Source organism: Rhopalosiphum maidis, chromosome 2 (assembly GCF_003676215.2).
Source record: "Rhopalosiphum maidis isolate BTI-1 chromosome 2, ASM367621v3, whole genome shotgun sequence".
In the NCBI taxonomy this organism is placed as follows: Eukaryota; Metazoa; Arthropoda; class Insecta; order Hemiptera; family Aphididae; genus Rhopalosiphum; species Rhopalosiphum maidis.
Genome location: NC_040878.1, coordinates 61,779,756 through 61,791,779, shown reverse-complemented (window position 1 = coordinate 61,791,779; position 12,024 = coordinate 61,779,756). Strand labels below are relative to the sequence as shown.

General features: G+C 23.9%; 1 protein-coding gene across 1 annotated transcript; it reads left to right on the top strand.

Moving 5' to 3' along the window:
* The first annotated feature begins 3,186 nt into the window (after positions 1–3,186).
* On the top strand, positions 3,187–6,646 carry LOC113553446 (pyridoxal phosphate homeostasis protein). Its single transcript, XM_026956778.1, has 7 exons — positions 3,187–3,340; positions 4,116–4,336; positions 4,418–4,555; positions 4,624–4,834; positions 5,802–5,944; positions 6,008–6,106; positions 6,464–6,646. Exons 2-7 carry the CDS (start codon positions 4,166–4,168, stop codon positions 6,536–6,538), a joined length of 837 nt encoding a protein of 278 aa, XP_026812579.1. The 5' UTR covers positions 3,187–3,340; positions 4,116–4,165; the 3' UTR covers positions 6,539–6,646.
* The last annotated feature ends 5,378 nt before the right edge of the window (positions 6,647–12,024 follow it).

Below are 12,024 nucleotides of genomic sequence, written 5' to 3'. Positions count from 1 at the left end.
TATACTCATGTATTTACTGCGTAATAATATGACGTCTACAATAATGTGCACAGATAATATAAAATAATTATTAATGAACAATTTAAATTACATCTTTTCCTTGCTTCTAAATGGAGCAATATAGCAACCACAATATATATCATGCCTAACACATATGTACATAATATTATATAGGTATATATTAAACTGTAGTTCAGTAGTTGTATGAACTATGAGATTAATCGATAAGCAGAATAATGAGACGAACAGTTTACCAGATCGATCTCGTAATAATCTAATAATCTGTAAATAATTGCCTGAAAGGAGATGATTAATTTAAATAGGTGCCTACATTAAAACAGTATTATATGTATTGGTTAGGCTTAGGTTTGGTACAGTTATACTTTTAGCTGTAAAATAAATAAATAAGCTATAGGTACTACCTATACGGGGTGATCCATCATCAATTTAACATATAACACTAAAACGTCTCATACATAAATTTAAGTCATTATAAAATAACATTTTTAGAAAAAATAAATATATTCTTAGTATTTTTTTTATAATTTTTAAAAACTTTTTCTCTTGAATGATAATATATATTTTTAATTTTGTATTCTGAAGTAAAATATTATTCGAAGTATTTTTATCAATAAAAAATAAAATTTTAGACAAAAATGTAGTTAATAATACTCGTAGTTTATTAGTTATCAATTCACACAACTTTCACAATTTAGCAACGACAACCCTTACCAGTCTCACTAAATCATACACTTAATTATTCCATATTCTGACACTGTTAAGTATTTAACTTTGCTTACCATGAGCGTTCAAACGGGGGAATAGATATGGGAGATGATAATATTTTAAATATCTATACTTACTCCTCAAATCAATCTAGACCTATATGTGAATATGAATTCAGCTATGGGGTGCAGCTGTAGCAAAAATATCAAATACTAAAAACATTCAAATTTTCCAACCAAAATCACCAACGCTCCTTACTATGTCTTAATCGATTCAAACTATTCCTAAATATTGACCTGCACGTGCCCTTAATAAAAAAGTTATAAACAATATACATTCTACCAAAAATTCCACATCTGCACACACATCCACGCGAAGCCATTTATAAAAAATCCTGCCACTTCTTGAATATCCTCCAAAAAGACTCAAACACTAGGGACCAAGAGATTTTTCTATATATATTTATAGGAAATATGATAGATATAAACATTTTCTAAAGTGCTGTTGCTAGATTAAGAGGGTTTCTTCATCAAATGCACATTTATTATTCATCTAGCATTTATTGTACCTACTACCAACGGCCTATGTACAGATTTAAAAAAAAAAGAAGAGTAGTGTAATGGATAAAAATTTTGCGGTGTGCCACTATTCCGCCTCACTTCGATCATTCAAGTGACCAAGTACTAAATTTAAATACTTGCGCGCATTGTTTGTTTTATCTCTCTGACCCACGCTCAATATAGCAATTTTGTGTTGTTAGCTTCAGTACCTAACTATTACAGTAAATTGGCCTATTATTTAAATTCAATTTAAGAATATTATTTGTCTTCTTACATGATTTTTGCGATATTTTAATTTTTAATACGAGCTATACATGAGTATACCATTAAATATTGCAATTATTTAAAAAATACTCATATCACAATCATATTTCATTTTAATATTGAAATATGGTATAAATGCCAAAGTAAGAACAGAGATAATGTTCTCAAATTTAAATTCGATAATAAACCTATTCACTCTGCACAAAGCATTAAACCTAACAACACAAGGTTGGTTCTATTGTAGTGGTAGACCACAAATTTGGTATATTACATGTGAGTCAAACAATAAATAAAATAAATAATTCGCTGACATCTTTTTAAAATTAATTCGAAATTCGGGTTGTACACCAAAAAATATTTTGTAGAATAAGGAATTAAAAGTGCATATTGTATATAAGTTTAAAAATAAAAAAAAAATGATAACGATAAATATAAACATTTTTTATATAAAATTTTTATTAAACAACATGAATTAAGTAAACAAATATTATCAAAAAAATTCATGATTTTTGAAATAATGATGTATAACAAAGTTAAATCGATCATCTGGTATAATATGTATATAATAGAGTATATTAAATATACTGTTCCCATGGTGCGTAATATACTCTTTACCAACACAATATAAATAACTATTGTTTTGTAACTATAAAAACATTATATAGTAATATGTTGTGCTTTTACGTTGTAAGCTATTATTAATTATTATTTATTATTATCATTATTATTGTTATGATAAAATTAGGTATTACCTATTATTATACATATATGCGCTGCGTGCCCGGTAAGTTAGGATAATGCATTTACCATTCGGAGAGGGGAAACAAGTGGCCTTAGGGTGCCTATAAAATTGACCAAATTTTGAAATTTAATACAATGTGCAATATTAATATATTATACACGCATAATGACTAATGAATATACATATATATCAAACATGTAAGGCTTTATAGATTCTGTTATACATCATATATCTATTTAAGTATTAAGTTACTTGCTTATACATATTTTTAAGTTTACGTAATAATGTTCGACTTGCATTTTTTTTTTAATTATGCAATTTGCACGGTGTGATGAAAACGTACAACGTTTTATTCAATTATATAAAAATTATAATTAGTTATTAATTATAATATTAAATTAATAATAGCCTCTTGGCTCTTACCTATTTAGTACTACCTACTTACTTGTATAAAGGTGGCATTCCATTCCCACCATTACTTGTGTAGACCGTGTCCGTGTGGACGTGTGGTCCATGCAACACGCAATTTTCCTTTCATTCATCAAATTAAATTGCATTGTTTAAGACTTAGGATAAAATAATTTCTCTAGTTAGTAGTTACATATTAATAACCACCTATCCAGCTATCCCGCTATCCATACGATGAAGTATATATACGATTAGACGTATAGTTGAATATTTTAAAATTTAAAATTTAAACTGTTAGATGTATTATATAGATGTAGGTATTTTGGTATTCAATATTGACAATATTTTTGAACATAGAGAAGTATTCATGAATATAATATTTTGATAACGTGCATATTGTACAATGTACCTCTGTTTGAAATCACATGTGGATCCTATCCACCTAGTTTAGTGATAGGAGTCCTTATCAGTTTTTTTTTTTTTAAATTTAATTTTAATGTTTACTTGGACCTGGGAAACTTACTGATATAGAATAACTTTCATTTTCGTACTTAATATTTTTTTTCAATAATTAAATTTAATTAAACTTAATTATTTACAACTTATATTATTTAATCAAATACAGTGACCATTAATATTGGTGCGTACCAAATATGTAAATAAATAATGTTGATAGTATATACTTAATTTACATTTTTAAGTAATATACTTAGTAAATAATAATTATTATTAATTATAAATTGTAATAAATAATAATAAATTATTATTCTTAAGTGACGTTTTCATTTGAGTTGTCTAAAGTAATGAGATGAATTGGGATTTTTATTAAAAATGTATTAATTTAATATTCCTATCCAAAATAATCGAATATAAATTGTATAATACAGTCAGTAAATACTATAGGTACCATTTTTATTATAAGCATTTACTATCGTTGGTGTAACCGGCCCTATAGTGTAATTCTTTTCAAGCCTATGGTTACTGTAATTACTAATTTCTATAATTTAAAAAATGTATAATTTGATATACTTATCTATATTGATTTAGTATAATATGTCATGGTGAAATAAAATATTGATTAAACTTAATAATTTTGTAATTACTATTATAACTTGTAATCTCATATTCTAAATACAAAATTATTAGTTTATTGATTAAATAAGAAATAAAAATTCTTTAATGTTGAAGTCATTGGAAAATATAATTTCAATTCAATTTAATTTTTTTTTTAATTTATATTAAAATATATCTGAATTAAAAGTTCAAACATATATTTTTTTTTACTTGAGTAAAAAAATTATTTTAATAATGATGTATTTGTGTTATGGTTATATATTACATAAATTATTATAATTATTAATTTATAAGCATTATATTCATTAATCAATACCTATTAACATATATATTTATTTAAGGAAAACTAGTATAATATGTCTTATACTTCTTTTTCAATGTCAAGAATGTGATGTTTATTAAATCATTACTATCGATCTACAAGCCTACATTAACATTAAAGAATTTCATTTCATTGCAATTGAGTTATAATAAACAGAAAATGAGTACTTTGGAAAATGTTATTGATGGTTTAAATGATGTTAGATGTCGAATTAAAGTTGTGACTCAAAAACAAAAGGAGGTAATCATTTATTTAACTCAATTATAAAAAGAAATTTTTTATTTTTAAATAAAATAATGAACTAGTATATTATATATACAGTGCTATGTAGAGCCAAGGCTAGTTGCTGTTAGTAAAACAAAACCTATAGAACATATAATTGGTATTTACGAGAAAGGTCAAAGACATTTTGGAGAAAACTATGTTCAAGAACTAATCGCTAAATCAACAGATGTCGAAGTAAGTATATTATTTGACATTGAGTTGGTTTTTAAATAATTATTTTCATTTTTGAATTATTTATAAAGATATTAGATAAATGTAAAGATATTAAGTGGCATTTTATTGGCCACATACAAAAAAACAAAGTTTCCAAAGTGTTAATGGCTCCCGGTTTATATGTTATTGAAACAATTGATAGTGAAAAATTAGCAAGTGCTGTAAATAATGGATGGAAAAAACTTAATAAAGAAAGTAAATTGAAAGTAATGGTTCAAGTTAACACTAGTAATGAGAAAGGTTAGAAAAATTATAATACTTAGTATTATTAGTAGTTAAATTATTTTAAATAATTTACTGTCTAACTTCGGGGTCGGCAACCTTTTTACCTACACAGGCCATAATTTAGGGCTGCGGGTTGCCGGTGCCTGGTCTAACTAATTAAATGTAATCAGTGGCGGATTAACCTTCTCGACGCCCTGAGGCACACTCAGTGTTTACCACCATCCTTTTTTAAAACTATCCATGGATCGTAGTTTAAATGGGCTAACATCAAAGAGTAATGGGTAATCGAGTATAGCTGCCCTGGGAGTGAAAAATAGTAATAGTTCAATTTTTTTTTTTTTGTTAATTTTTTTAGAATAAAAATAAAATAACATAACAAATTTACCGCCTTAGGCTTAAGCCTTGAGAGCTTAGTGGTTAATCCACCACTAAATATAATAATGAACATACAAATTAAAAATTCATGAATTGTATACTTTAAATCTACTATTTAAAATTTAAAAGTATTTACATAATTACATAATATACTAATATACATAATGTTTTAAATGACTGCATAGGCGTAACTAGTCCTTTAAGTTAGGGGAGGGGGCTAGATTCCTAAAATTGTTTTATACCAAATAGTTTTAAATTTTATTATTATTTATTGTTTCTATTGGTGTTTACAACTGACTTGAGAGATTATTTGTTTATATGAAACACATTATATTTTTTATATTGTAGGCTAAAATAAAGTTAATACTAATATGTTTATAAGTATATTTACACAAAAATTCTAGGAGGGTTGAAGAGTGAAGACATGAATGACTGTTAATTTGCATAGCATAAGTCTAGTTAAACTAATAAACATGGGTATAGAATGGTATTTTAATTTGAGTTTTATATTAAAGAACTGCTAATAATAATAAATAAATATACTAGATTTAATATTATACTAAAAAAAAAATACTGAGATACATACATTATTAATGTTTATTTGCAGAAAAATCTGGCATAACAACTGATGCAGTAGTAGATTTTTATAAATTTATTATTGAGAAATGTGACCATTTAGAACTAATTGGTTTAATGACAATTGGTCAGTATGGTTATGATTGTTCTCAAGGACCAAATCCAGATTTTTTGGTATTTATATATTAATTTAGTCTATATTGGAGATACCTAATTTATGATTTTATACGTTTTCAGGCCTTAGTTGATTGTAAAAGAAATGTTTGTGACAAATTAAAATTAAATCCATCCGAAATAGAATTATCTATGGGCATGTCTGATGATTTTGAACATGCTGTAAGTATATTATTTAACATTATTATCAATTTATATAGCATAATATAAATTTTTATTTAATTTTAATAATATTTATGGGCAAAAGCTCTTTTAACAAATTTATTATTAAATAATAACAATAAATGAATAGTATTAAATTACCTAACATGACAATAAAAAATTATAAAAAATGTAAACTGAAAACAAAGAGTCCTTTATGGCAATAGTTGGTTTTCAGTTACTTATAAGGCTATAAGATTTATTATTCAAGTCATTTGAGTTGTTCTTATATTATTATGTTATTGTTATTTTAGCTTTAAAATGTAAACGCAAAATAATAAATATATATATCATTGTTTTATATTTATGATATTTTAGATTGAATTAGGAAGTACAAATGTTCGAGTTGGAAGTAGTATTTTTGGTTTTCGTCCAAGAAAAGAAAAACAATAATTTATTTGTAATAATAATTCATTAAAAAATTAATTTGATTTATCTTATATTCATTTAATTTAAATTAGATACTTTTTCATTGTAATCTTTAAATATCTTAATATAATATTACACAAGAAACTTAAAAATACATGTATATATATATATATATATATGTATATATGATAAGCAAAAATACATGATTATAAATGTATTATAAAATTATAAAAATATTCATACGACTTATAATTTGGTTTACTTGTTTATGAATAAAATAAAAGAATGTTTTATAATATACAGACAAATTTATTATAACCCTGTTATAAATTATTTTAATTTTTAATTTTTTTATGAAGAGGCTTATTATTTTGAAGAAATGCATTATTTATAGAATTTTTGTATATTTTAATATTGAGAACTGACTTTAATAAAAAAAAAAAAAAACCAGTTTTATCAGTTTGGTAATCACTCTGCTATACAGTTGTAGGTGTTAAGTATACCTCCTCATTCACTAGTGTACTGTAATGGAAATGTAAAATTTGAATTTAATGGTATATTAATGAAAAAATATTCTTAGTGGAGACGATTTTTTGTCAACCTATATTAATGAGAATATACATTTTATACATTTATATTGTTATTATATTCATTATTTTTAATTTAAATATATGTTATTTTTAAATGTCTATCAAAAAATATTGCGCTTGTATATCTTTAAGATTTTTGATTTTCAGTGAGAATTATTTTATTATAAATCTTATAAATTTAAATTGCTATAAAAATAATCTACACGGGATCTTGCATTAAATGTTCAACCTTTTCTACCGAGTTAATTAATTTTTATCAACACTAAAATAATTCAAAAATGTATTATGCCTATAAATTGTTTATAATTTGTCTAAATAATTTTAAAGTTTCATCAAATATAGACGGCATAGTTTAGTATAAAAAATTATAATTTAAGTAATTGTAGAATGTTTTAAGTTTATATGATCAAAATTTTTTTAATAATAATTAAACAAGTAGCAAAAATTGGTTGAGGATAAATTGTTATTAGGCATTCGTTTAAATATTCAATGTTGTAAAGATTTCAACTTCAATTACACATAAAATGTTTTAGTGACTACATTAAAGTTTTTTTTTAAATTACGTTAAATAAACTTATGAGTGATTGAAGTATTAAGAATTTTCTATGTTGACCTAAAAGTACCAACTATATGAAGTTTGCGCTTGCTACAAAATAACAATTTTAAAGTTGAAAATTAAAGTATTTTTTCTATTGTGAAACATGTACACATAATCTAAAAGTATATATAAATGTAAAAAGAATAGATATTTATCTAAAATTATGAACAATAGAAAAGTAGAATTGATTATAGTACTAAATATCTACATCAATTGGTTACCTACTACTATTTATAAATTTATGATTAATGACTGTACCTACTACTTAATAATATAGGCTATACTATTTAATGGATTTGCTTCTTTTGAAAAGTACTAGATAGTACCTAGACTACTTACTAATGATTGTCTTAATAGTTATAAAATATTAATAAGTATTTTATTTAATAATTCATAAATAAATTTTTATAATCGCTTAAATGATTTCTAATCACATCTCACAGGCCTAAGTAATTCCAATAAAAAGTTAATTTTTTACAATTAAATGGATATGGTCTATAATCAGTTATTAAAACAAGCCTCTATAGGTATTAAATATTAATGAATTTCAATATTAATCCTTAGAAGTTACAAGACTATTAATCCATCAATTATAACTTATAAGTATTGATATAGTATTAAGCATTTATGATATAGGTTGATAATTTTTTTTTATCGTAAGTGTAACAGCAATTGAATTACATCTTAAGTTATTAAATTTACTTTTTGTATTTTTATGCGGACTGTAAATGTCTTTGTTTTAATATAAAAACAAATCTGAAGTTGAAACCAGGTACGAACAAAGCATAGTTCTAATTTTTAATAATTACTATAAAATGTACTTATAATTGATAATTAAAGGGGTATCTTCTTAACACTGTAACAGTTTACATTTAACTCTTTTATAATTTAAAAAAGTTATAATTTTGATCAAGATATCTTTTTTGTATATCAATATAAATAATATGTAATTATATCATCTATTATTTTCCACCTAATTGTACTAATATAACTATACATAACTGGTACATTAAATATACCAATATATACAAGTATAAATTTTAAAACTTCAGTAGTCAATTAATTATTCTTTAATCAATTAAAATTTATATTCTAATAAATAATATTATTTTAAATATACTTGTATTAACATAATAACACAATATATGAGTGTATGATAATATATTATTAGTATAGATAATTATAATCCTCTCAAGTCTTAGGCGCCAAAGTGAAATGTATAAATGTAAAAAATATTTTTCATCTATTATTTTATTAATATTACTTTAATTTATATTTTTTAAGTAAGTATTAGTCAAAAGAAAATAAGAAGTTGAAAACAATAATTACTCAAAATTATAAAAACTAAAAAACTTAATCGAATAGCAAATTTCAAATTGATCAAAAATGAACACATTTATAACTAAGGCCCGGATTTTTATGCAAATGCATATTCTTCTACATTTGACGTATAATAATTCTGATTAAATATCTTGACGTTTTGTAAAACGTAGATTCTACTGTTAATTTTTTTTTCATAGATATTTTTGCATATTTTCATCAAAATGCATAATAATTGTATATTTAGGGGTAATTATATAAAATGTGCATATTTAATAAATAATTAATAAAATATTTTTAATTTTACTCAAAGTTTGATATGTATGCCGATTATGCCCGATTGCCGACGTTCCAGACAAATATGATTCGACCGAATAAAACAAAATATTTTATTAAAGGGAATTCCGTGCAGACGTATAAACGTATTATAGACCTAACCTAACCTGTAGTCTAGCAAAATCGGGTGTCAATCTTGGAAAAAGTCTAGAATTAGTTCAAAATGTAGGAAATAAATTGAGTGAAGGAGGACGAGGTATTGAATTTGCTAAAGTTAAACTATCGGAAGTATTATCAAAAAATCCTGAATTATCACAAATAAAAAAAAATTCTGAAATTATAAGCGGAGAAATAAGAAACGATGATGAAGACCTTGCAGAGTTATCACCAGAGACCAGAAGATATTTCTTGTTTCAAATACGCAACCGTTGTATCTGCAGATGTGAAAATAAGTTTTTCGACATACAAAGTGATGCTACGCGAAAATCATAGAAGTTTTCAATTTGATAATTTAAAAGCACATTTTGTTATATCATGTTTTAATTAATACACATTTTTATACTTTATACACATTTTTAAAAATTATATTTAAATTGAATTTATTTTCACTTAATACTATATTTTTAAAATTTTTTTAAATTTTGATTTTTTTTGCATATTATTTGCATATTTTTGAATTTTTGAGTGTATATATATGTGCATATTTAACAAAAATGTTTGCATGAAAATTCGGGCTCTATTTATAATATAACATACTATTAATATATATTTACACATACATTTTAAATGAGTATACTTCATTAAGTTAATCATTAGGGATATTTGAAGATATCAGGCATAGTCTTATTACAATAGAATATTTAGATATATATATATTGATACATTAATTTTCTCAGATCAGTTTTTGTGATTTTGAAAAATAATTAATTTTTTTATAGTATGTTGTTATTAGATTGGGCGGAAAGAAAACACAATAATCTGAACAATCTATTTCAGAAAATCTGTTCTTAGAAAAACATATTCTTTATTGGCTTTTATTTTATATTTTATTGATGTAAACGCCTTTAAGAATCAAGTACAGTTCAGTGATACAATAAAGTTAACAATACAAGGTTATATGAACATAATAATATAAATACAATTTTTAAATAATTATTAAGTTAAGGTGAACAATAAGTAACATTTAAATTAAATTAAAATCAACATCGTCTATGGAAAAGATAATTACAACATATTAAGGAAACTTAGCTTACTAAATATAAGTTACGTGTATAGAATAAATTTACATTTTTCAGCTCATTACATTCTCGAGCAATACGATCTAGCGATCTAGGGGATTATTGTATCCATATGAAGTAGGTACTATAAAGTGGTATTGAAAATGTGGGATGATGCCGCAAATTATATTGAGGAACATTAAATTTTAATGAATGCAATAAATCCGGACAGGATATAACACCATTAATTAATTTGGGCATAAAGCAGATATCTATAGATTTACATCTACTAGCAAGGGATTCAAAATTAATACTGGCTTGAATTGATGATATAAACATAGACGGATGGATTTACATGACCATGCAATTTCCTCTTATACCCAATTAGCGTAGGATTCCATAGAACTGAAGAGAATTCAAGAATTGGTCTAACTAGTGAGGTATATAAAGTTTTAAGACAAATTTTAATTATTGAATTCTTTCGTGTTATGAATTATAAATTAGGTTGGAATACCACCCCTAGGTCATGACATGTATCAATTTCAATAAGTTTGTCACCATTAATATGATAGTCAAAATTTACTTTAGAATTAGTACCAAAAAATTACATTTTAAAACATTTAGCAGTATTTAACTTAAAAACATTAGAATGGCACCAATCACTCACTCTGTTTAGATCATTTTTAATTAAACTATAGTCATCAAATGAGGAATCATAGGCAAATATTTTTAGATCGTTAGCAAACAGTAGGTAATTACACGATTTAAAGCAATTACTCAAATCTATTATAAAGATGGCAAACAGCAACGGAGATAGGGTGGCCCTCATTGGAAACACCAGAAGTGACTGGTAATAGTAGAAATGAATCAGATAAAAATCCATTGATTTTTACTTGTTGAGATCTATCAACTAAATAATTATTTAATTTTTTAAATTAGATTTGTTTAAAAAAAATTGTTGTCGATTAAGGTTTTATTAAAATTTACTCTTATAAACATTATATTTAAATGAAGTTAGAAAGTATAATAATATGTCATTGGCACTTTATTAATAACTAATGATGATAATATTGATAATACTTGACAAATATCATGTTTATATTATAAATAGTATACTAAAATATATAAAAACATTAATAAAATGTGTAAATGTGTGATATAGTATGTAATGGAAATTATATAAATAATTAATTAAATTAAGTATGTTATAATAGAAAAATACATCAAATGTTTTAGCAAGCACCAACAATATATTTTTTAATGCTTAGTTCCAATAATTAACTATATTTTTAAAAGGGAGTAAATGCGATTGTTGTGATATTGAGCATATTTTTATATAATAATAAATTAACAATACATTTGTTTTAAATAAAATGTGACTAGAATAAAATACAATACAAAAATGATTTCAAGTCATTTGACAAGTTTGTTTTGATATACAAATATAATAGCAATTATTCAAATATAATAGTAATTATTCAAATATAAATATAAAGGTAAAAATTAAAA

Bases quoted from the DNA above. Each gene is read 5' to 3' on its own strand.
- LOC113553446 (XM_026956778.1), top strand. From the start codon at position 4,166: ATGTTTATTAAATCATTACTATCGATCTACAAGCCTACATTAACATTA. The intron at 4,337-4,417 runs GTAATCATTTAT...TTATATATACAG, and splicing joins TGACTCAAAAACAAAAGGAG to TGCTATGTAGAGCCAAGGCT. The intron at 4,835-5,801 runs GTTAGAAAAATT...GTTTATTTGCAG, and splicing joins TAACACTAGTAATGAGAAAG to AAAAATCTGGCATAACAACT.